Raw genomic sequence first — 27,620 nt, forward strand, 5'->3', positions numbered from 1 at the left:
CACTCTGAGCTACTGTGCCTTTGCTGTGGGAAAAAATGTACACCAATCTATGGGTTTGTGGTGGTCAGTCCTGAACTTTATTGGCAGATATGCCATTGTGATTAGGCCACTGATAGTGATGGCTTTTCTAAGTATTGCCTTTAGCAATGGTCCCATTTCAGACTTCCATAAACAGCTCTTAAACCCTGAATTGTCCAACACATATTGACTTGTGCACTGTTGCTTCCCTGTGGTCCTCATGTTCACTTGTACACTTTTAGCTGGTTGTCACTCGGTGAAAAAATAAGGTTCATTGCTTAAATACAGAATTTAGCTCAAAGCTGTTTTCTGTAAATAATACAACATTATTTTACATATAAGACATTTTTTAGATGTTCATATCCAGAGAAACCTGATACTAAATCACGTTACACATGTATGCCAATATAGGGTTTGGTGTCTTGCACATGGACACTTATTGGTGTAGTTGGTGTCGCTGTTCAAGCAGGGAATTTAACCCTTGATAGCTGCAATGAGGACAATGTATTACCCACTATGCTATAGCATCTGCTTTTGTTTTGTAAACCTCTGTATGAGATTCCATCAGACATGTTCACCTCATCACTTATCCAGCTGATCATTACTGAAACTGAGCCTGCTTCACTGTTCAACAAAGTATGTATATGCAGGGTATCAACGGTAACTTGCTTTTGTAATTTCAAGGATATGTCTTTCACAAAGGCACAATAACCTGTGAATCATAAGGAGGCTGAAATGAAAAGAGCTTTGGCAGTGCGTGGGCTGGCCATTCAGACCTCTAGCCAGCCACGCTTCTGCAAAGCTGTGAGCCTTAAGAGACAGCTTGATTAGCCTCCACTGTGACAGAAGTCACCACATGGCAGGGACACACATGAGTTTCTCTGGAGAACAAACAAAGAAGAAAAGATGTTGCTGGGCAATGCACACATACAAGTGCATCCTCAAACGTCTCTGAATTTAAGAAGCATTCGTGAGATTTATGACACAAAAGTCAAACACAATGGACTGTCATTAGGAATAAAGCTTTGAATAGGACAGACATTTTAGCACTGACACTGAAAAACGTGTTTGTTTTGACTTTAACTTGAAAAAATTAGTTCAAGTTGCACATAAATTAAATACTTCAACCAAAGTCTTGCCAAAAGTGTGTGAAGTTATGGAGTAATATCTGAATCAATATTTTCTTAAGTACATTTGTATATGAAGACTTTATGCTTTCAGCTGTTAGGGATGGCCAATGCTGAGTGCTCTGAGTTCAAAACAGTTCTCAGTCCTGAGAAGGTTTGTGGGCTGGTGCTCTAGTGCACCCCTGTCTGCCAGTTTAATGAAGAGGCAGAGCTCTTCATCAGTAATCAGGAGCAGTGAGTGCTCATCCACTCTAACTGCTGTCTCCCTGGACCTGAAATCCTCTGCACGCATAAGCAGAGGGCTAGGATAAGCAGCTGAGCTTCTGTCAGCATATCAAATATTCTGTTCAGCAGTAATAGACGCAGTGTGGATAATAAATATCTAACCCTTACCTAATTGTTTCCACAGCATTCAATTTTAGATTGCCATAAAAATTTCTGTGTTGTGGGATGCAACAAAATGAATATAGGCAAACTCAAAAATATATATTCAAAACACTCTTGCATAAATATTTTTTATCCCAAAGGTAAGAGCCATAAAGAGAAAAGGTTATTCAAATCTGTTCTATTTCCATGATGCAAGAATAAGACACATCCTATTCAACATTTAGTTTGACAAACTTTTCTTTAGAGTTCCTTGTCCAAATGTGTTTCAGGTTTTATATTCTTGTTTCAGTCCAAAGTTTATTAAATAAAACAAATACACATCCACATAGAAACACAAAAACAATGCCTTCTGCTACAAATCATTTCTCAGTATAACACCATGAAAGGTTAAGATTGCATGCACCAGTGTTTAGTAAAAATACAAGTATCTCCAGTCATCAAAAACAATAACATGTCATTGGCAACAGGATTGTAAGTTTAAAAGCAATATCTCCTTATTGCTTTGAGGTTTGTGCCACTCATGATGACCATTAAGCTCCCATGGATGCAATACCGACAGTCAGTTTTAGCAGCAGTGTAAAGCTCCACACATGCACTAGCACAAAATGCAGTGGACATTTTTTTCCCTCAGTTACCTGTAGTTGCAGTAAAGTAGATGCAGTGGTAGAGAAGTTGTCGGGAAGTTGAATGTATCTATCCTACCTGCTTGTGTGGCAGTAGCAGAGTGCAGAGAGCTGCGCTGGTGCTCTTCCCCGTAGCCACAGAGACTGCAACTCTCTCTCACTGAATGTGCGAGAAGCAGCCAATAGCTGAACAGTCTGCCTCGACTGCTCCCCTATACTCACACACACACACAAATACTCTCACAGGATGCCTTTAGAACTGTCACTGCTCACTGAGGATGTAATTGCTTCTGACTGCCATCAAACAAATCCTTGGATACATGATTTCAGCCTTTTTTTAAAATCTATTTCAGATTTTGCCTGATTTTTTTTTATTGCTGGGAATTGGTAGCTGTGGTTCACAATTCTCTAAAGTCTGTGAAAAGTATCACATGAAAATGTTACACATCAAATATAATATCCAAATGATATGAAGAGTTATTAAAAACAGCTCTCTTTTCTTAATTAAGGCAATCAAAGGCTAGTCAATAATGTTAATAAAATATGAGTAAGAACTAGATTCAGAAGGTCAGCCACAAACCTTTATTTATTTAAAGCGACCAAACCCCAGAACATCAGATAAACAGTACTTAAAGCTTTAAACTTTGAGAAACAGGAGAAAATCAATTTCCAGTTTTACTTCAGATCAGAAAAAAATGGCCATGAGCAAACAACTCAATACTATTGCTGTAGAATGATGTGTAACTGTCAGGAGTGCTACTGAGAAATAGGAAATGAATGAAGGAAGAAAAAGAAATTTTAAAAATGGCCAATTTATCAGAATGGTTGCTGTTGTTCTCAGAACAATGGACTGACCACTCCACAACCCAGGCATCAACATCACTGAATGTGTTGAGATTACCTTAACTGTGAGAAGCAGAAAAGGCAACTAACTTGTAAAACTGAAATTTGGTTGTGTTTTAAAGATTTCTGTGAAAAACTGAAAACAAATGTCCCAGGAAATGAGTGGACACATCAGCTGGAAAATATATACATATACAGAGTTGTCTAGGCTTTTGGGTAATTTCTGCTAAATGTGTTTTCTTTTCTTCCCAGAAAATAAATAACCTGTCTTAACCTACTGGAAATGATCTAAATGAAGGTTGGATTCTGACATCGGCACAGTGCTGTAGATTTAGAAATGAGTAAATTTCAGTAAATGCTTGCTGTCTATTTCAGGTCCTCCCCTCAGGCAGGTGCATCAGCCTAATGAGGGAAGAGGAAACCAGTCTCCAGAAAAGTTCCTTTCCGCACATCATTACTTTCAGGAACAATTATTACACTTTTAGTACAAACATTTACAAGTACAGTTTTTGCTTTTGTATGCAACTGTATGAATTATGTACAATGTTTAGAATGCATATATATGCATTCTAAACATTGTTCATAATTCATTATTTCAGAATTGTATTTCAGAATTCTTTTGCTACTCTTTTCATTAAGAAATCAATGTGAATGTCTGTTGGAATGGATGTTTATTGGTTTGTCTGAAACTTTCTATTATCAACTACTGTACATTGTCATCTGTGTGTAGCTAAAGACAGATTCATTATGAGCAATCATTTTCTGCCAGTTAAACCTGATTCTGATGGTATGTTCTGGACAATGTTAAAATTCTACATTGTGAGTGATGAAACAAATCTGTGTAATAGTTTTAGCAATGCTATTCTAAAGCAGTATGAATTTGCAATCCAAATTATTATTATTATTATTTGCTTAACTATGCATTTTATTCATTTATAGAGCGCTTTTAAATGTTGGTCTTGTCACAAAGCAGCCTTACAGAATTCTGGGTCCTAGCCCCAGCTAAGCAAGCCAAGGTAGGAATAACTCCCACTGAGCACCAGGAAGAAACCTTGTGAGGAACCAAGACTCAAAAGGGAACCACCTCCTCTGGTCGACTCCGTAATACAATCAAATAGCAGTGTATAAACAATGCAGGTTATAAGCAGACACCAATATGAATAAAGAATTCTAGAGTTATACTGAGTGTACAGTGGTGCACAACACCATATTCTGAGCGTGTTAATCGTTGCATTAAAAAAGAACTGTCTGAAGCAGTTGAAGAGGTGAGTTTAAAATGCTTCTTAATTATTTATCACACTGTTTATAATTCATTCATTCATTCTTTCATTATCTGTAACCGCTTATCCAAGTCAGGGTCGCGGTGGGTCCAGAGCCTACCTGGAATCATTGGGCGCAAGGCGGGAATACATCCTGGAGGGGGCGCCAGTCCTTCACAGGGCAATACAAATACACACACACATTCACACCTACGGACGCTTTGGAGTCGCCAATCCACCTACCAACGTATGTTTTTGGACTGTGGGAGGAAACTCAAGCGGACACGGGGAGAACACACCAACTCCTCACTGTTTATAATAATAATAATATTGTGGATTATTACAAGCTTCCAGTTATGATTAGTTACTGCAAAGATTATGGAATTTGTAGTCATTAATTAAGCAATGTTCATAATTTTAATTAAAAAACACCTTTTATAAAATTCTGAGGGTTCTCATCATATGCTAGCTCTTCATTTGGTTTGCATGCTCGAAACCTGTGTAATGTGTTTACGAAGCCCCAGTGTCTGTAAATAGGGGGAAAAAAGAAAGTATACTAGACTACCCCTCTCTGCTCACAACAGAGAAATTGCATCTGGAGGTTTTAGACAACTAAGAGACTTCTGAACCAAAATGTGGTTGTTTTCCCCACAATTATCAATGTTGCATTTTATAATTTGCTCTAAATCTTAATATATTTAGATATATTTTCTAAATATATCAAACTATTCAAACTTAGTATTATTTTAATTAAGTTAGAAATATCTGTCCTGTCACAAAAAAGTATGTGCTTTGCTTATTAGGATGTGGCAGTTTTGCAGTTTATTACAAAGCAACCACAGAGCATCCCAGATCTAAATTGTGTGTGACCTCATTTGATTTTCTGGTCCAATCACAGACTTTCTATCAATTTCCAAGAAAACAATGACATCACTCAGCAGCTGTGGCACTTTTGTAGGAAATACCTTCAACGCAAACAGACAGTGGGCTTCTGACCATCCCTAAACCTCCCCTTTGTTTTCTCCTCTATTCACTGCTGACTGCTCAGACAGGATCAGTTTGTTTGCTAGTTTTTGAGCTATGAGCTAAGTTTACTTTTAGGGTACACTGCACCAAAGCTCCAGAGGGACCTGTAGAAGCTAAACCTGATACCCTGACAGAGTGGGGGACTCCCATTTCAAACAACAAACACAAAAATCTAACTGTTTATGTGATTCTGTTTTCTGGAAATTTGCTTTTGGAAGTAACTACAGCAGATCAGAATAGTTCCTGAACACTAATGAGAACAGTATCAGCCTGCATAATGCACTCTTTAAATATGATTTTAAATTGACATAAAATAAATGATGAATAATTTACCTGTACATTAGACTACATTAGAAACACTTCATTTAGAAAAGCAGGCTCGCTGCTGAAATCAAAGATTTTATTTATTTTATAAACATGGAAAAACACAGGCCGGCACATGAAAAGATCATTGGGGCATAAAGATTAATGTAGATATTTTGGTTATAGATTTGTTTGAATATACAATATGATTAAATTTGCAACAACAAAACACTACAGAAAACTGGGTTGGAGCTGGTAACATTATCATGTAAAGATCCAATGTAACTGGGAACAATATTATAATTTCCCTGACCACAAACATCCTGGTTGGGGCTCAATAAACTGTAATGCCCAAAGGCCTAGATTTTGATTATCCGGGCAAGAATATTCAACTTTAATCTTGTGATACAAGAAAAAGCACTGATGTGCATTCTTAGTGCAAATACATTTTTCTGAAACATATGCATGAGTTATATTCCTTTTAAAAGGAAAGCATGCACTCTAGGGAATACACTCAGCACTGCTTTCGCCCCCAATTATTGTCATCCCTGTAAGCAACAAAAAAGTCCTTTCTCAAAACAACTGCACAGATTTAGATGTCAAAAACATAACAATGTTGCATTTAAAATTGTTCTAAAAAGCATCATGTACAATCTATTTTTTTGGCATCAGAAACCTGTCATATCACAGTATCCATCTGTTCTTTTCCATCTCATTTCTGAATCATAGTGTTCTCATGAACATTTCATCTCATTAAGTCTCAGTCCTATTGTAGAGGAGACCACTGATCTTTCTCATCTCATCTTCATCAAATATGTGAGCAGGAGGTCTTGCCATGTGGAAGTTGCATGTGCTTTTTAAGCTGAGGCACTTTGGTTCTCCAGACTGTGTAGACAAGGGAGAGCATTTCAGTGTAGCCTAGACATTATTGTAGACACTCATTGGTTGTTTGTGTTGCTGCTTGATGGGGCTTTATTCAACACAGCATGCGCTCTCACAAAGTAAAATTATGGGGTCGGCCAAAAACAATGGATATGTGGGGCCTTGTACATTTCTGTAGTCACTTTGCTTATGTAATGAAAGGCTAAGATTATATAACTCTCAAACAGATGTTATGAAATGCTTCTTGAACAGCCACTGTGCCTTGAAGGCGACCAAGGACAAACTGTTCAATTGTGGCTGATGGACAGCAAAGGCCACTGCCATATCCTCCCTTATTCTTTAGCACAGGAAACACACTTGTCTCCAAGTGCCGACACACAGCATGTCTACAGGAGGCTAGAGTGGCAGAAGGCTATGACTCAGAATAATGGCTAAAGTGCCTGGACCTTGAAGTATAAATAGACATAATGGAAAGATGGATCAGTTTAGCCAAAAAATATCTCCACAAACACTTGAGTTGTTATAGGTGAAGAAGGGGAATGCAGTATTAAATTTTCAAAGCTGGTATTTATTAGTGAAATAGGCAACAATAAAAGTAATATTAAGATAAAGAAAGGAAAAGCATGCCATTTGACTAATATTGCTGTGTGTGATTTGTACACATTGATTAGATGAACATTTACTGTTAGTTCAGTCAAATCTGGCAAGTTATTACATTTATAGAGAGACAAATATTGGGGAAAGCAGGGTTAATTATGCAAAGCAGATTTTTATTAGTAAATTAGAAACAGTTAACAATGGGATATATATTAACAAGAAAAGCTGTAAATATAATGTTTACAACAAGCAACATGCTTTATACATAAATATCTCCATGTGATGGCACATGCAAAGTACCAATAAATGGGACTCTGGTGCGCTCATATTGTCCACTGAGTGGGGCTAAAGCTCCTACCAGGACACAATTAAATTCTATGTAGACAGTAGGTAGATGCACTAAAACATACACCAGGGTGGTATTTCGGTATTTCACAAAGCAGGATTTCTCAGTTAGCCAGATAACATAAGCCCAAAGCTGTAGACTATCCAATAGGAACCTACTTCAGCTCTGTTCCTATTCGACAGACTTGAATTTGGGTTTACGTTTTCTGGCTAAACTGAGAAATTGCTTTTTGGAACAGCCCCCCAAGTCTGTGTTGGGCAAGGTTCGCAGCAAATGGAAATTTAGGCACCCACTCCACACTGGATACAATGTAGAGATATGCTTTCGCCTTCTGAACACATCAGTCTGTCTGAAAACTGATGATGTTTCAGTTCTTCTTGATACAGGCTTTAGATTTACATACAAACAGATAACTGACTAGAATTGTTTATTGCTTTCTTTTTATATGTTCCATTCAAACAGAAGTTTCAGACAAATTGCGTTGTCATCAGTTGAGAGGTGTTTTCACTTCAAAATGCTGCAGCACTACAGTCCAGATCTGGAGGCACAGGTTAAATTAAAGTGGAAATTCAAGCTGTTTGTGTGATTTAGTGACAGAATGTAAACATAGTCATTCAGAATGGTCTTGTGTGAAATAGGACCCTGTAGAAAAACTTTCATATTCTGAGTTCTGAATGAAATGTTACACTGATAAATATAAATAAGACATTTTCTGTGAGTGCTATTTTGCATTAGAACATTCTGCACTGAACATATTTTTTTGCAATGAAAAAAGTCCAAACATAAATCCTTGTTCTCAGGTAGAGCAGTGTTTCAGGCAGCGTAATTCTTACCATTTCAGGTTATTAATCTGTGAGGGACCATTTAGAGGCATTAAAAATTTTGGATGTCTGGTTCCCATCATCACTGTGAAAAATTGTTTCATTTCAGGATCTATAACAGGGACATTTTGTTCAGGTACAAATAATGTGAATGTACCCATAGAGGTACAGCAGTGGTCTGAAGGTCAAATTGTGCTTTTCAATGTAAATTAAATTCACAGTTCTAGGGCGAATGGTGTGAATGTAAGCCAGGGTTTATGAAATTAGTGCAACTTGGATAATATAACTGCCAAGGAATATTCAAAAATCATCTTCCCTAAGATACAAATGACTTTTGCAGTGATAACCCCAGTGTTGTTGGGGTACCACCGCAGTGAAAATGTAGCACTTTTGTTTTTTATCCAGAGAGAGTACAATGGCATATTTCACACCAAACAACTCTGAATGACTTTGTTTACATTACATCAATTTAACTATGCAGACATTCTGAAACTGTTGTGTAATTTCTCTTTAAAGTATGATAGGAGAGGAGAGAGATGAGCATGCTGTAAGATGCTGTGGTTCCATTTTGTTCTGTTGAAAATACCTGAGGCTGAGGCTAGTGAACACGCTGGGTCTGACCTCTGAGCGATGGACATTTTCACTCCTGCGCTGGAAGATCTTGCTGTGGTAGCCGTGTGGATGGTATGAGAGTAGTTGTTCTTCATCATTTTCTTCTTCATCACTGTTGATAACCACTAGTTCAGCCTGCATTTCCTCAGCTTCCTCATCTGATTCTGCGTTCTGATAACCCATAAATATCATAGTGATTGGCTCACTGCAGTTCAGCTCAGATGGGATCGAGTTCACAATGTTGAAAGCCAAGTCTTCCTTTGAGTAAAGAGGTGAGTTTCTCTCAAACTCCAACTCTAAATCAGACTCTGGAGTGGAACTTTCAGGTTCCTCAGGCTCTTGGCTGAGATCTTCTTGTTTGTGTGAGTGCTCATCACAATATCCATAGGTGAGATTCGCTTCCTGTCCATTTAAAGAACATTCGTTAGTGTAAAAACATTGGCTGCTTGTGGGATCTGGATTGTGAGAAGGTGAGAACATGACATCTACTTGACTTTGAGCATCTGGTTTCACGATGCTCTCAGGGTTTAATGGACTGGGGGTCTTGCTGGCCATGTAGAATCCATTGGGAGCAGGGATGACCACACATTGTTGTGCTTTTCTTGGCGTGCAGGACCTGCTGTATGGGCTGGAAAACACAGGATCATGATACTCCACGTCGCTCTCAGCCTTCTTCTCTGATGCTTTTCTTAGAAGCTCCTCCACTTCCAGAGGACTTAGCTCATCCAACCCATTATCACACACCTTTCCAGCAGAGTGTAGAGCATAAACAGACTTTCTACCATCATCATAGACTTTGATGCCTTTCTGCTGGAACTCCTGCGGGGTGACTGTGGCTGAGGAGAGAACCTGACTCTTTCCAGTGCGTAGGTCTTTTTCCACACTGATCTCCATCGCATACATTGCTGAGGGGTAAAGAGAATGGGCCGGCATAGCCCTGTTAACTTTTCTTTATTTTTATAATTTTGTTTCTGCATTTTTTTTTTTGCAATACTAAGTAAGATATTGTAATTCAATTTTAAAACATTGTCCTAAAAGCATTTGTTTCCTGCCCACATCCAAAATTAGCATAGTGCAGATTCTGCAGTGCTGTTCCTGGTGTAGTAATGACAGATCGGTGAAGCATCACAATTATTTTGAAGCTGAATATTTAGGGATGGTTTCCCAGATAGGGAATAAGCCTAGACCTGGACTACACAGCATTTTGAATTGTAATTTCCCATTAAAAATAGGATATTGTCTGGGACTAGGCTTAATGCCTTTCCTGAAAAACACTCCTTAAGGTAAAATTACAACTAATGTTGATTTAACAAAAGATTTTTATAAATGGTCTACACTCCTAAAAATATAAGTCTGGAGCTGTTTCAGTGTTACCCATTAGCACATTTCCATCAGTTTTGCTCAAAGAACCCTTTTTTAAAATGAGAAATATACATTTTATGATTTAATTCTCCCCACTCAACACCAGACATCATATGGACACTGTTTTTTTTGTTTGTTTTTGGGTTTAATTTTGGCCGTGTTTTGTCTGTCTGATTTGGTCCAAATTTTGGCCTAGACAGAAATCTACATTTTCAGACCTATATCACTTTACAACAAAATTTAGGCACAGAGGAGATTTTTATATGATGTCTTTTCACCGATCACTTCAACAAAAATATATTTGTGTGCTTGTCAAGTTGCCTTTTCAACATCTTTTAATGTTTTTGCTTGGTTGATCACTCAAATGCTGTCATGCTTAGTCATGTTTGACAGGTTGAAAAGCTTACACTCATTCATTCATTGTCTGTAACCGCTTATCCAGTTCAGGGTCACGGTGGGTCTGGAGCCTGCCCGGAATCACTGGGCATAAGGTGAGAACACAATCTGGAGGGGGCACTAGTCCTTCACAGGATGACACATCAACACACACACACCTATGGACACTTTTGATTTTACCAATCCACATACCAACATGTGTTTTTGGACCGTGGGAGGAAACAGGAGCACCCAGAGGAAACCCACATGAAAACGGGGAAAACACACCAAACTCTTCACAGACAGTCACCTGGAGCAGGAATTGAACCCACAACCTCCAGGTCCCCGGAGCTGTGTGACTGCGACACTACCTGCTGCGCCACCGTGCCGCCCAAAAGCTTATATTATTGGCTTAATTTTTATTTTGTCATGATGAATTCATAATGGTTTACAGACACTTATTCATACCCTTTTTCTCTGGTTCAACATCAGGCTCCTGCACTGGAGTGTTAACTCTTCTCTGAAGGGTTGGGGTATATGATTTAGGAATGTCAGGTATCGCAGAGTAGATGTACTGGATAGGCTCTGTAACAGATATTGTCTAAATCAGATGAGATAGTGAAAAAATGTATAAAGGTTAACCTAAAATATGTTATTATGTTCTATTATGAATGCCCAAAAAAAGAGGATTTTTACCTGGCTGTACATCGCCATTTGCTTCCTGTGTAGAAATACAGTGGATCGGTATCAACACATGAAATGAGGCGAAGGTATACAACGATCCATACCTCATCAAGCTTACTCTCTTCTGTCAGTTCTCACAACCAAAAACTGCAAGCAGTTGCATCATGATGCAGAAACAGAACTGAAGCACTGTCTTCTATGTTTTCATGCCATGTTCATGACTCATAACCCCACTGCAACATCAGCTGCTGGAGTGGACTACTCTCCTGAGCTGCAGTGATCAGTGTGCCAGACACGGCCAAACAATATAATTGAGCAATACCTTTATAATGTCCTCTGCAGTCTTCTCCACCTCCTTCAGACGCTTCAGAATCAGCTCTTCATTTTCTGATATATTCATCTCCTGTGTCTCAAGAGCACTGATCTCACTCTCTATTCTGCCAAACGGACACAAAAAAAATGTAGAATCAAGTCACAGCACACTCTGGAGATCACATCCAACAGCTTTTCAAACACCCACACAAACCTGGTCACAGAGGATATACATTCTGCAGTCAAATACGTAGGGAGTGTTATGACAATCTAACCTAATATTATTATTATTATTATTATTATTATTATTATTATTATTATTATTATTATTATTATTATTATTTTATTCACATTGATTAAATAGACAAAAAAAAAAGCAACTTCAAAGTAAATTACAATATCAGTTAAAGTAGAAGTAATTAATATTTTAATCCATGATAAAAGACTGAGCTTAATGAATGTTAGTGGATAGAGGGGTTTTAAATTAGCAATATGGTGAAAGATAGCACTAGAAATGTGGATCAGTCTATTGTGCAAAAAGAACTAAATACACAGTACTGTACATGACAAAACATTCATACCTTTGTGGACTCCTGCCTTTACCCTAGAGATAGAGCAATAGCAATATAATCTCCTCAAATAATTGCACCTAGGCCCATTCTGGCAGCTTTGTGATGACTTTATTATCCTCTGTGCTCATGTGTTAATTAATGTTAGGATTTAATGGAAAGAATTGTTGTACTAGTGCCAATTTGCAATTCCACAAAAATCACCGAGAGCTTAACAAAGCTGTGGAAAAAAACAAAAACCGAAAAAAAATCTAACCCTGTTTTCACCATGTTATGATTGGGGGCAAGACTTTGAACCTCAATATCAGAACCATCTGAAAAATCTGATGAGCAGCATTCTCTTGATGAAAGTGAAGATTTTCTCCAGATTGCTCTGGCTTTTTATCCACTTCAGGTCTGTGTTCCTGCGGCTAAAACCTTTTGAGCTTTCTATCAGGATAGGAGAACCAATAAATCACCCAAACTGACTCCATTACAGCAAACTGAACAAAATGAGAGTTTGAAAAAAGAATCTGACAACCCTTGTCTCCTTTAGTTACTGTTGTTACAGACATCACACTTTTAGATCAGACTACCTGGTATCTGCTGCACTTGAGCTCTTTTGGTAGCACAACCAAATATATATGTACAAAGTTTTGAATACTTTGTTATGTGAGATAAACTCGCTTTACAATATGTTCAGGGCAGTAATAAACAATTGAGAACTGACAATAAGAATGCAGGCCATGTTTATTGTATTGAAAACGATGGATTTTTGTGTACAATAAGGAAGGGGTTTAGAGATGGATGCTATCTTTTCAGAAGAACTAATACTAGCCTTGTCAAATAATTGTTAGATGTGTAGGAGTATACATTGGTTATTTACAACACTTAGCAATTTTTTATGCAACAAAGCAATTAATTCAAGGCATCATTTGTTAATTTGTACAAACATTTTTAATTGCCAGTGTAATGTTAAATATACTGTTCAGTCCTGTTGAATCTAAATAATAAAAAGAAGAAAATTTTTTTAGTTCTAATAGTCATGACTAATTTACTTCCACTGGCATATTCTGACTATAGCTTTGTTCTGAAGAATGTAGCCTTCACTTTAATTTGGACCGAGAAAGGGGCATGTCATTCATCATTTTGCAGTTGGTTGTGTATTATTTAATTCTTTACTAGAGAAGTTCAATTAATATGTTCATTAAACTTAGCCTCAAACTTTTCACAGTGCTACACCCATCATCCACAGTGTAGTTAAAGTTGAACACACTTTGCTTCATTAATCTGTCCTTTGTTAGAATTAGTAATCTGTCAATTGTAAGCTGTTTTGCATTGGTTGTTTGTCCAGACAGAGTTAAGAGTAAGTAGAGTAAGTAGATAGATTATGCAATAGTGTACAGGCTGGCTGGGTAACCACTGTTTGACACTCAAAGCTCGTCACCAGGGTTAAACGTGGGTAATCCTCCCAATCGTCTTCTTCTCATGGCTTGGAGCGAGAGTGGAAAACTTGAAGGTTACATGCTGTGTAGTCCCTGCATGCTGAAATGGCTGAAATCGCAAAAGCAGAGAAACAAAAACAGACAGATCGATCCAAGCTTAGACTACCTGTCGATATTGCTCTGCAGGACATCAGCCTGTTGTTGTTCCTCCTGAGCTTGCGCTCTCATGGCTTCTTCTTCTGCATCATTTTGGCCACTCAGACCGTCCATGAGCCATTGTTCCCGCAGAGCTTTTTTCTATTCCAGCACAGAAAAGAGTTTATCAGTTTCCAAAAGTTTTTACTCTAAACAGCTGAGACATCAAATGTGATGTACAACATTTACGTTGAAGAACCACATTTCTCTGAATAGTTCCTTAGATACATTTTTTTAAAAATATTTACAGATAAGTTATGTGAAATATACTAAAAGTACATTATAATTACTGTAGAATGTTTACACTATATGAAGGTCCTTTATAACTTTTTAAATGTTATTCACATTCTCAGATCCCATTCTCAGACATGGTTCTGTGGTATCAAACGTGGTCTTTTCTAATTTAAATAACAATCATTTACAACCAGTAAAAAACTACCTTCAAATACTGAAGTTTTAATTTGACTTCTTCAATTTCTCTCCTTTTCTTTGTGATGTCCTCTTGTATTCTTCTTTTATCCTGTTTTAACACATTAATTAAAAAAAACATGCATACATTTAGAATGCAAACTCAAAACATGTTTATATTTACTCAGTTCAGTAAATCAGACCTGAACATATTTATACCAGGACTCATACCTTAATTGCAGTTTATAATCGCTTCAGGGGCATAGTAGTGTTTGCAAAACATGAAGAACCTCTTATATTGAGATCAAATAAATAAATAATAAAGATAATAAAGATAAATAAATATTTAATATAGAGCGGCACGGTGGCGCAGCAGGTAGTGTCGCAGTCACACAGCTCTAGGGACCTGGAGGTTGTGGGTTCGATTCCCGCTCCAGGTGACTGTCTGTGAGGAGTTGGTGTGTTCGCCCCGTGTCCGTGTGGGTTTCCTCCGGGTGCTCCGGTTTCCTCCCACAGTCCAAAAACACACGTTGCAGGTGTATTGGCGACTCAAAAGTGTCCGTAGGTGTGAGTGAATGTGTGTGTGTCTGTGTTGCCCTGTGAAGGACTGGCGCCCCCTCCAGGGTGTGTTCCCGCCTTGCGCCCAATGATTCCAGGTAGGCTCTGGACTCACCGCAACCCTGACTTGGATAAGCGGTTACAGATAATGAATGAATGAATGAATATTTAATAAATAGTTGGGGGCAGGAGTGTCTAATATGGCATTAAAGACTGTGCCAGGCTACAAAAAAAAAGTCACCTGAAATGTGGACATGTTACTTCCATATACAAATAAACCTGAAATGATATGTGCACAAACATGGTGTTCAGCGGAACGAAAGAAACCACAAAGCAAACCTTCATTAATTTTCCTCTTCAGTGAAAGCTGAAAATAGAATGTGCTGCTAGAATTGAGAACAGTGGTGTGAACTCAGCTTATGTCTTCTTATTGCATGTGTTAGTTAGTGGAGATTCATTGTCACTTTCATTCTGGGGAACACACTTGTGTCATTGGTGTAAACCGTCTTCAAGTGCAAAGAACAATATAGCAAAAATAAAAACACTTAGAGTAAATATTATACAGTACCATGCAAAAATTATTCTGCCCATTAAAAAAATACATTTGTCTATATTACAAATGACACTTGGATCATTTGTGTTGTGACAAATTTATTTATTTATTACACAAATTACTAATTGAAAAAAGTATTTAATTCCTGTGATATGGAAGGTCCTAATTTACACAAGAGAAAGATATTGCCCTAAAGAGGACACTATTGGCTGAGAATTAGAATGTTTGACTTTCTGAATATCATTCATTGTCTTTAATTCAAGAACCATTACAAGAGATAAAGTTACAGAGATACATAAAAAAACTGAACAAAATAAAATCCAAGTGTTTGGATTTCCCAGTGAGGATTGCGAGGTCACTTGTGAGGAAATAGAACCTACATCATACCACCCAAACACTGACTAGACAAGGTCGTCCCAAAACCTTTAGAATCAGTGCAAGAATGAGACTTGGTAGAGAAGACAGAGAGGCCAACTGTTATTTTGAAGGAGTTACAGAGTTCAGTACCTGAGACAAAAATGAAGTTGCACCAGTCAGTATCATAGATCTCTGCATAAACTGCCTGAATAGCAGGGAGGCTAGAAACAAACTACTGAAGGCAGGGAAAAAAACATCAAAAACACATGGAGTTTCCTAGAAAGCATCAGAGTAACCCAGTTTCGATATAAGGTACTGTGGTCAAATAAGACAAAAATGAGCTTTTTGGACAAAATTCAAAACTATGTGTGGTGCAAACCGAACACTGCCAATTCTTTAACAAACAACTTCCCAGCAGTGAAGTATGGGGGTGGCAGCATCATATTGTGGATGATGGGGATGTTTTTCCTCAGCAGGGACTTGCCATATTGTTAAAATTGGATGATGGATGGCTGAGAAATACAAGAAGATAATGAGAGGCAGTCTCCTTCAGTCTGTTAAAAACTAAAGCTTGGGAGAAAATTAGCCTTGTTACGAGTCAGTCATCTTAAGCAGCAACCCAGGGATGGCTGAAGAAAAGGCTGAATGTTCTACAATGCACAGGTAAAAGTCCAATTAACAATTTGTGGCACTATTTGAATGTTTGTGCCCCACAGTAGTTAACCAACTAGCCTGCCAGGTGAATTAGCCAAAAATGACAAGCTGGTGAATGTTTATGTTTTATATTAAAAATTCCTTGGAAATGTGGAAGAATCTGTGTACAATCATTTGTAATACAGACAAATCTAATAACCCTTAAGGTGGTTTAATAATTTTAGCAAGGTACTGGTTTTACAAGATTTTGGCACAGGTTCGCATAAACAACCAACCACCTGTAAGTGTTACACATTTGTGTTAAACAGAGAGCTGCCAGTCAAAACGTGGTATAAAATTTACTATGCACTGTTAAAGGCATGTTTGGAAGTCATTCAAGTTTGAAGTAACCTTAAAATACAACTATAAATTCAAATGAGAAAATTACAGGCAAGGGTACCGAACATAGATTAGTTCAGGCCTAAAATGTGTGTTATATTTTAATGGTCAAAAGCAATAGCCATTGTAGGCTTATCAATTCAAAACAAATCAAATTTATTTGTATAGTTCTTTTTACAACTGATGTTGTTACAAAGCAGCTTCACAGAATTCCAGTAATAACAGACATTTTAACATGAAATGTAAAACCCCCAGGTGAGCGAGCCAGGGGCAACAATGGCAAGGAAAAACTCTTTCAGAGCTGAGGAAGAAACCTCGGGAGGAACCAACGCTCACCTATCTACATCTGGTCAATCTAGCTACAAATTATTTACACTCATTACACATTCAAATGTGGGCCCAAACTTCAATTCCCCACTCTTATAACTGCATTTCAGTTTTACAATATCCCACAACAGTTATGAGGTTTTTGAATAAATACACTTAAAATGGTTAAGGTTAAGACTAAGCATAATCCATGTCCATGAAATCAGTCATACTGATACAAAGATTGTGCACTGCTTCTCAGAGTACAATTCCAGGTGATGTTACACTCTTATCTCCAGAATAATACTCACAGTGATAGCCTGCAGTCTCTCCCGCAGTAGGTCAGCCTCCTCCATTCTGATTCTGCAAAATAGAGACGAAAAAGAATCTCCTGTGAGCGATGTATGCACAGCAGAAGGAGAAAAGAGAAGGAAACGGGCACAGCATGAGGGAGAGAGAGAGGGAGCGTCAAAAACAGCGTGGGTGGGTGGATGGTAGGTGAGGGGGGAGAGCTCTCTGTTGTTGGGCAATGCTGGAGGATACAGGGGGTTAGTAAGCAAAAAGGGAGTGGGTGGCAAGGAGGTGGAATTTGTGTGACGTTGCTTTTACTGATGGATAAATGGAAGAGTATATATATTTATATATATCTATATATGTGGTTGGACATAAATGTCCAGGAGTTTAATGCAGTGTGTTATGGGTCAGTATGCAGCACAGCAAGACATTTTTTTTCTGACACTTCACATGTCAGATATATCCTGGCAGCTGAGCTCTAGGCCTGGAAAACCAAGACCTCAAGTTGGGGAGTGACATAGTCAGTCATTTTAATGGGCACCTATAAATACAGGATAAAGGTGTAACAGCTAACATGCAGGTCAACAGGGCAGGGCAAAGGCATACATCAAACACTGTAACAAGAGGTGTTGTAACCAATGTCACAAATGCCTTGTTCTGTTAAGATAACTGTATTTAAACTTTTGGAATTTTTTTTATTCATGCAAAAATCTAGAAACTAGAATATAACTAGAAACATTTAATTGCTTAGACAGATATAATGCCTTGGAATGAACTTATCTCTAAACTTATAAAACATTGCACAGTTCACTGGAATAAAACTGGGATGATATCTCACTGTAATTATTTTATTGTTGAAAAGGTAAAAGCCACAAAGTAAACTATTGTCCAGGGACTTGGGGTTTGGGGGGTGGACACCTGTCCAGGGAATATAACTCACTTGAATAAAATATTCTTTGGGCAGTGTTACTCATTAGGGAAAAAAGAAAATATTTAGTGGGAATATATTTCACTGAAATACACTATTGCTTCAGGTTTTATTTCCCTGGAATAAAAATGATTTTCCAGACAATAGTAATCACTAGAATAAACTATAGCCCAGACAGTATAGCTCATTAAAATCCCCTCTTCCATGTTTTCATAATCTTTTGAAACTACCCAATGACATGCTCTAACCACTTTGTGTTATAAATACTTCTGTGCAACAGTGATCTTATTTACCAACAATTTCATTTAAGGCCAGTTGGTGGTTGTTTGGATCTTGAAAGGCAGGTGTTCTGTTAATAACATAATGTGTTTTGAAACCAGGACTCATTTCAGTCACAAAGAAGTCGACCCATGACCAACATGACGTATAGATCTGGTGTCAGGAATGGCCAGCAAGATCACAGGGCACTCAAATAACAATGTGCCGTTATGAAACATGCTTGGACCTGAGTCCTGCTCAGTTACATGTAAGAATACCAGCCACTAATAGAACTGGCATATGAATTTGCCTTTGATTTACTCCAAGTACAAAAGGGTGACATAAGGTTTCAAAGAAAAATTTTGTCCCTCAGTAGTAACTCAGCCTTTTTCATAAATCTGAAGAATCATAAAGTGAAATATTTGGTGCTTCAGATTTCTCTATTTTATTTATTAAGAAATGGGAAGTTTTATAAAATCATATTTTGGGAAAGTTAGAGTATGTAGGTATTGGTAATGTGCTCAAAGTCTCACTTCACACCTTTATGTTCTCAGTAACTGAAAAAAAGTAATGCATACAATGTACTTCAATTTAAATATATAGATAATATCTGCATTAATAAAAAAAAGAACAATATTAACATTAACATTTGGTAAAAGTATCAAATGGTGTTTTAAACACCAAATAGTCAGTTTCTTAGCATTTTAGAAATAAAATAAGCCAAATGCAGTCAAAAGTAATTATGTAGAACAGTTAGGGACTTTAAAATTTGGAGGTAATATTGTTGAAAGCTATAGGTGAGTTCAAAATGAGTAAAAAAATACATAACAATAAACAACACTGAAGATGCAACTCTTTATTTTCAAGATCCGGAAAACTACCAATACTGTCACCAGAATGTAATAATGTGGGCTTTAAAGGATGTGTTTGGAATTATTGGAATGATGAGCAGCAGAAAATGCAACTAACTTCTGAGACTGACCTATGAAGCTGTGAAAAAACATTCCTGTAAAGGCAGGACTTCTGAACCGGATGGGATTTGTAATAAAGTGGACACAATGCTGAAAAGGTCAAGAATGTATATAGGAGATAAGGCTCTTAATTTTTCTTAATTCATCTTTTTTTTTAATTCATCTTTTTCTTTATAGTCATTTTGAACATTTTAAATTGGAATCAATTTGATGCTTCAGTTTTCAGTGCATCATGCTGACAGTGTGCAGCTTCCACACAAAGTACTGCAGGAGGTCAGGCTTGTCTATTAGAGACTTTATTTGCAGTGTGTTAAAGTCGATGGCTGGCTCTCACTCTGGTGTGTGGTGAAAATGAGCTGCCCCTTCACAGAGTGCAGTCTTACAGTACTGTCCTTTTGACACCAGCATTGCACCACTCAGTCTTACGCTCACTTATAGCAGGGAATTATGGAGGTACAGCTGAGTTGCCTCTAAATTTATTCAGTCTGGCAATGTCAAGCTGAAGAGATATCTCTCAATGGCTTACTCTTGGAATCTGGCTGTGGCAATGGTGATCAGGTTGAATAGGATGACATTTCAAACTCTTAAATCATTGTAGATTAGATACTATAGATAGCCTTCATTACCAAGTGCTGATACGAATCATAGGGAGTTGTTTACTTTTAGTTCCGCTCAATTTAACACTGGCTAAAGAGAACTATTCTTGTGCTCTAATTGTGGAAAATGTAGCTTCACCTTGAGCTTTGCTTTGAGCTTGTAAGTTAACAGAACATTTTCCTTAATGTCAGTAGAACTCACTGTGATCTTAGTGCAAATATCCCTTCCATCGTCACTGCATAAAATACAGTAGTAATGTAATAACATGTGGGAGTTTAACTACATGAACCTTCAAGCAATGTGCATAAAGTCTTCATGAAATCTCCTTTATAAATGTTTCTTGCAGGCATGGTACACATGTTATAAAAGTTATTAATGTGAACATATTGTATACCTGCATAAATGGGATTATGTTTCTGTGCATATTTTTATATGTTTGCATGTGTTTCGTGCTGGTGCGTGTGTGTTGGGTGTATGTTTGTATGTGTGTGTGTTTCTGTGCTTGAGTGTGCTTGCCTGTGTTTGTGTAGTGTGGGTGGATAGGTGGAATGATGATTAGCATTTGACTAAATTCTTTGAGGGGATTACTCCACTGTGTGGGTGAAAGCACTCTATACATGTGTCTCATATTGTTTATATTTGTGGACAGATTGTGTAGGCTGATCATTGCCTAGCCCAATGTGTACCAATAGGGGAAAATTCATAAAACTGGGTTAGCGGCCAAATGGGGATATGTTTTATATTATGAGGACCTTAGGTTAATGTACAATAAATGAAAAAGCCTGCATGACTATGTCATTCTCACATATTGCTACAAATCAAAGTGAGTTAAGTAATCTCTACACTTGCTGATGTGGTTTCTAACATGGTATGACATACTGCTTTTAAAATACTATGGACAAAATGTAGGTTTTAAGATGGCTGGTGGAAAAAGAAAAAACAAACAACAATGTTGCATTATTGAGCACAAAAAACAGGAACTCTAAACGTGACCACTAAAAGGTACAACAATATTCTTAGGGCACATGAAAAGGACGTTATATTCACATTCCTTGAAGGAATGGTCTATGTCTATATTTGTACCTGTTCCTGAATAAAAATGTTACGAAAGCCTTACCAAGTGTGCAGGCATGGAATAAATGCAAATGTATATCTGACAGATTATAGTACGGTTGTGTAACTTGGTAGTGTTAATATACCCACCAGAGCTCTCAGCTCCTTAACCGTTAATTATTTTTGTCTGAAAATGTATCATCAATCATATTTCTCCAATTTACAGATAAATATATCATACCCTGTTATCAACCATGCCAGCAAGCCCAGTTCAGATTACTTCACTCATTCATTCAATATCTGTAACCGCTTATCCAATTCAGGGTCGTGGTGGGTCCAGAGCCTACCTGGAATCATTGGGCGCAAAGCAGGAATACACCCTGGAGGGGGCACCAGTCCTTCACAGGGCAACACAGATACACATTCACACCTACGGACACTTTGGAGTCGCCAATCCACCTACCAACGTGTGTTTCCTGTGGGAGGAAACCGGAGCACCAGGAGGAAACCCACGCGGACACGGGGAGAACACACCGACCCCTCACAGACAGTCACCTGGAGCGGGAATCGAACCCACAACCTCCAGGTCCCTGGAGCTGTGTGACTGCGACGCTACATGCTGCGCCACCATGCCACCCTTTACTTCACTCATCAACAGGTTTTGAGGCAAGTGTGTGATGATTTAGTAATGAAGTTTGCATGATATTAAAAGGCTCATTCCACACTTAAAATACACATAGAGCAACCAATCTAAGGCTTTCACCCAGGCGGTAATTTCATAAGCTTTCATTACTTGTTAGCTACACCAGTCTCACTGCCTCAATGCAAGGCTAAAGAAGCAAACTTCAAACACCAAACATGTCTTGGCTGATTGACTGTAGCTGGTGTGAGTGAAAAATTGTGCAAATTCGATTTTTTCCACTAGAACTACTGCTTTGAGAGAGACAGACTGTTTAAGTGTACATTCATTTCAACAGAAAATTTTCTTGTGTGGGTTTGTTATAATGCAGTCTGGGGGAGTGTGTAATGCCCTTGAATGGACTGGTGCCCTGTCCAAGTTCCTGACTTGCACCTAATGATTTCAGGTAGGCTCCGGACCCACTGCGACTGATAAAGATGAAGCAGTTACAGAAGATAAATCAAACAACATGGGGAAATATCCCTCAACTTGCAAAGAAATCATAATGTCTCATAGCCACAGGAACTCATATGTGTAGAATATTCCTTTTATATGCAAAGTGCTATTCTTTTGTAATAGAAATTGTAGAGTGAGGATTACCAAGCAAGAAATCTGATTAGCTTGTTTTGGTCTATACCATGGGCGGCATGGTGGCGTAGCAGGTAGTGTCACATAGCTCCAGGAACCTGGAGGTTGTGGGTTTGATTCCCGCTCTGGGTGACTGTTTGTGAGGAGTTGGTGTGTTCTCCACGTGTCCGCGTGGGTTTCCTCCGGGTGCTCCGGTTTCCTCCCACAGGCCAAAAACACACATTGGTAGGTGGATTGGCGACTCAAAAATTATCCATAGGTGTGAGTGAATGTGTGTGTATGTGTGTCACCCTGTGAAGGACTGACACCCCCTCCAGTGTGTGTTCCTGCCCAATGATTCCAGGTTGAACTGGATAAGCAGTTACAGATAATGAATGAATGGTTTATACCATTCAATACTGATTATGTGTGTGCATCACAGAATCCCAAAGCCTCTGTAAAATCTTCACATGAAAATAAGAAAATCTACGCATAGCTTCCCTCTGTGTTTATGCAGGTAGATGCCTACTGTACAATGAATAGAAGGCCTTCAAAAATTATCAATATATTGTTACATTGACTGTATTCTTTCCAAGTCTTTTCAAAACTACTAATTAAATATGAGCACAAGCACAGGACCTCATTAATTAAAGATGTGCTTTTAAGACTAAAGATTGTTCTTAAGGTCAATTAGCTCAGACATAAAGTAACAGGGCAGGGTGGTTTGGCCTCAGATGACTAGGGTACAGTAGCGTCAAACATTCACTTAATCTGTTCCACTCTTCTCTGCCAAACTTGGTAGGACTAAGTTTACTATTCAGTGGCACCTCTAAAAATACTTTTAGAGATAATGCTTTACCACGAAAAATGATTTACCAAGGATAGTAATTATGAGTAGTAGTTCTGAGGTCAAAGAACCATACTGCCATTGTTGGAAAACTTTGAATCAGGATACTGAAAGCATTCAGCATTCATTTATACAGTTTCATCTCAGTAAGTATGCTTACTGATTACCTGTTAAACCAAACGTAATACAATCATCACTATCCTAATCTCACATGACTTTTACAGCAGTAAATTTACATCTTTGCAATCAGAGAAACTGCAGTTTATTGTGCATTAAGTTCTGTTTTGTTTAAAATGTATTATATTTAGTGCTGCTAATTTTTGTTAATCAATATAAAATGTGGTGAATTGATTTGTGCGTATAACTATTTATAGAACTTTTCAGCACATTTTATCAATACTATGATAATACTGAATCTGTGTATTACATTTTCATGATATTTCATGTCTATTTGCCATTTGTTAGTTTATCCATTGCTTCCAGGAGACTTGGTTTCAAGTTTTAAAAGAAACCTTCAGGCATGTCTCTCTACCCATCTTTCAGTCCTAGAAGTTGGTTAAATTTTGTACTTATAACAAGTCATAAACACATTCTATAATGTTGATATCTTGGGTCTGGGTGAGTAGACCAGTGTTTAAACACAGCAATGTTTGCTACATTTCTTTCATTATTTCTTTGTTCCTTTTCTTTTCTTTCATCTGTTTTCTTTTGTCAGTAACATCTTAGTAGTGATGCCTTTTTCACAAGATAATTAATAATGTCCGGGTGGTCTTTAGCACTGTTGTATGCTGATTTTTGGCAATGGGCCCCTATAAAAAATGTTTTTTTTTTTTGTTTTGTTTTTTTGTGTAAATGATATACAAGTCATAAATCCAACCCTGGTGACAGAAGACAGACTTGGGAGTTCAACACACACACACACACACACACACACACACACACACAAGCAAGTCTCTTCCTCATTACTGCTAGTGACTAATGCAAGTAATGACCTGAAACGTAGTGCTGTGCAATTAAGACCCACACAGAGAAACATTGGGCAGTCTTGTCTACACCTGCTGACATACTGGGCCCAGGATGACCTAAGAGTGGGTCTGCTGGCAGCTGAAAATAGCCTTTCTGCCCAGTTGTGATGAGCGATAGGACAATCATTGTCCTGCTTACTCCTGCTGCCTTTCAGCAGGTGACACTGCCTTTAAAACTCAAGGCAGGAATTACTGCCACTAGCAGGCCACAGAAGCTTTCAGAGAAGCAACATTACAAACTGCTATTCTTTTGTTAAACAGAACAGTTACAGCAGCCTCTTAGTTAAGTAACTCAGCACTGCTGTTGATGATCTTAATCTGAGTAGGGTCAGTAGTTGTCTTAAAACATAACCTCTTACACCCCTTAAATTTCCCAGACTTTAACTGAAAACAATCCAGATTAATAGATCTCTTTTACTGTATCTAATTGTATTGCGGTTTCCTCTCACAGGCAGAAACCAAAACCGAGCAAATAAATCAACCTTTACAAAGCATTGTGAGAAAATTCTTAATCCTGTCATAATCACAGCAGACAAGCATCCATTCACTGTTCAGCTGGTTTGCCTTATTTGACAGATGCACAGTTGTGTATGATAAATACCAGTCAATCTGCTGCCTTGGCAAAGAGTTAGCTAACAGCTCATTCGCCCATTTTTTCCTTTCCTAGTTTGCAGGGTCAGCCAACACCTCAGACACAGTGACCCTGTGGGTGAGGGGGTCTGAGAGCAGACATAGAGACACACACTAATCTGTAGTGCTTAATCGTTTCACTAATGGTTTAAGAGAAATCTCAGAGGGGCAACTGCTGCCATAATTCTGTCTGTGGATTAAAGTGGTAAATAGCAGTTTTGGTGGTGCATGGTATATCTACAGGATCCTTCTTTTTCACTCTCTCTCTCTCACTTTCTCCATCGTCCAATTTAGAGGTTGCTGGTTTTTCCCAGTGTGTGGTCAGTGGAAGTAAAGTGGATAATCTGAGTAGGGGGATATCCCTGACAACACTGCTGCCGTCACTGAGACCCTATAAGCCTCTTGAGTCTACCAGAGTCGACAGCAACTTGTTTTCCAATGGTCTGACCAAAAGTCAGACCCATTTTAAATCTCCTGATAAAGGCATTAGAGGCTTCCCACTGGGACAGTTGGGCAGTGTGGAAAAAGCCTAAAGCTTAGAGGAATTATAAGATTACAGAACCAAAGACCCCATGTGCTTTTTAGACTGAGCAAAACAATGCCATGTAGTTACTGTACATTTCAGTAGACAATTGTTTTTTTTGTTTTTATTTTTTTGCCATCAAATATGATCAGCATTCAAAAATGTTGCCCACTATTAAAAGTGTTAGTACATATGTTATGCAACTAAGGTAATTTGTTTCTGGATGATCAGTATATCACGACATTACAAAAAAAGATTACAAAAAATATACATGGCTGAGGTAAGGGAAAATGAAGCATGCACTCACCAGTAGTATGTAGCTTCTAGTAAATCTTTGGCTGGTTGAGCACAAGCCGTAGGGAAGTCACTTTGCTCTGTTCTGACTACAGTCCATCATGGATGAGTGTGTGTAGAAGCGCAGGTAGGCTGAGGGTTGAGCTAGGGTTACCACTCTCTGGCGGACTGCCCCCACACACACTGACTCTCTCTCTCTCACACACACTCTCTCTTTCTCTCTCTCTATCCCTCTTCCTCTATCTGTTTCTCTCTCTCTTCGTCTCCCTCTCCCGCTCCAAGCTCCTCCTGAGCCTGTCAGAGTTGGGCTGCTCGACCATGTGTAAATCTACTTCTGCCAAACAACAGACACACTTAACACCCCCAACACTCACACACATACTTTGATCAGCTGTTTGTACCGTAGTCAACATGCACAAGCATCAGCACTTGCACACAATTAGCCAATAACCCTTACCCAATATTAGCTTCTAAGAAATGATGTTTGGAATCTGCCCACATTAGTGTATGTAGTATGCTATTGTGCAATCTAAATCAGAGCAGGGGTAATATAACATAGAGTACTCCCCAAGCACAGGTTGTAACTGTTATACACCACCCCAATTCCCAATATTCATTAAATTATTATTGTTTTTCCACTTCTCCTGAGGGAGCTGACTAACCAACCAACACACTACTGAGGGAATATGTGTGTGTTAAAAAAATAGTGCATTAATGTTGCATTTCCTGCAGAATCTGTTTAATCTGTTTGTGTTTTAACATTGATGTATGGATGGCACAAGCATAAATGGTGAATCCATTGCTTTTGACATGCAGCCGTTTCCTCCGTACTGTACCCAACACGTGCCTTTTCTGTACTCTCCTCCCATCATTCATACCACTGTCGGCAGCCTCAGGAAGGTACAAAAGTTTCCATGGCAACGGGCTGAACCCGCACTGAGTTCTCCGGTCCTAGCTGGCTAAAGATAGGCCCACGCAGCACATGGGCTCTACCGACTATAGACTGAGAGAACTCCTTTTATACTCAGTTCTCTGCAGTGCTCTATAGTGCTGCACACATGGTGAATTCTCTTTAGCAGGGCATCTGAAAGAGCTGTAGGATCAGTAAAGTAGCACAAGATGTAGATGACAATAATAATCTGTACTGATTCCTTTGGGAGCTTGGGTTGATTTTCATAACAGCAGGTCACTGAATAGTACATGGGTGAATATGATTTCTTTCAGCAGAATATGTTCTGAAATCAATATTCCTTTGTTGGTCTTTTGACAATATTCCTTTCGACCAATCACTTTTTTTTGATATCATCAACCTCTTACTTCTTAGGTAGTACTTGAGCCCTGCTACATAACACATGCCATTAAAATGTCAAAGCAGGTGCCATATCCTGTCAAGATAGCTTATATCTGATAATACAACACTGTCATGTAACCATTACCTGCAACGGTTATGACACTGCCAGAGTTTTTGATGTCATGACAGCTTATGTCACATGCTGTTGTTGTGGACTCCAGTTTGTGGCACACCAACTGGGTGTTGGTTTTAAAAGAGTGTCTACTTCTGTTCTTTCCTTTGTGGCAGAACAGCTTTCAATCTTCTCTGTAAGCTGTAAGGATCTGATGGCATTCAGCTATGACAGCATCAGTGAAGACAGGTACTGATATTGGATCATTAGCCTTAGATCAAAAACATTCCAATACATCCCGAAGGAATCGGATAGTGTTCCACTACTTCACAGCCTCATGCTGTACATTATCTGTTATGACTCTTGGCAGCATATGACATCTTTGTATTTGTATGACACAGATAGAGCCTTGTTAATACCATTCTCGAAGGAACGATTTATGCATTTTAATGGATTTTTGAGTGTTGCCCATAGTAGAGAACGTTGGAAGAATCATTTTTGGGGTGCCAGTGCCCTGTATCAGGATTCAAGAAAAGTATTTTTCAACTCTTAGGAAGGGATATTTATTTAGG

General features: G+C 38.4%; 1 protein-coding gene across 3 annotated transcripts in view; it reads right to left on the minus strand.

Annotated features, from left to right (window-relative positions):
* palmdb (palmdelphin b) overlaps positions 1–25,778 on the minus strand; it is a 33,132-nt gene extending 7,354 nt beyond the window's left edge. The window contains exons 1-5 of one of the 3 annotated variants that reach the window (XM_066683084.1): positions 25,659–25,778; positions 17,291–17,342; positions 14,205–14,285; positions 13,737–13,867; positions 11,588–11,702 (exon numbers count right to left, since the gene is read on the minus strand). In XM_066683084.1, coding sequence (XP_066539181.1) covers positions 11,588–11,702; positions 13,737–13,867; positions 14,205–14,285; positions 17,291–17,335 — 372 coding nt within the window. In that variant the 5' untranslated portion in view covers positions 17,336–17,342; positions 25,659–25,778. Of the gene's footprint in view, positions 1–2,167; positions 2,335–11,587; positions 11,703–13,736; positions 13,868–14,204; positions 14,286–17,290; positions 17,343–25,658 lie in introns of those variants that run through there. The other 2 variants (XM_066683085.1, XM_066683087.1) reach the window with 2 other exon arrangements.
* Between the last annotated feature and the right edge of the window lie 1,842 nt (positions 25,779–27,620).

Source organism: Hoplias malabaricus, chromosome 10, assembly GCF_029633855.1.
Source record: "Hoplias malabaricus isolate fHopMal1 chromosome 10, fHopMal1.hap1, whole genome shotgun sequence".
In the NCBI taxonomy this organism is placed as follows: Eukaryota; Metazoa; Chordata; class Actinopteri; order Characiformes; family Erythrinidae; genus Hoplias; species Hoplias malabaricus.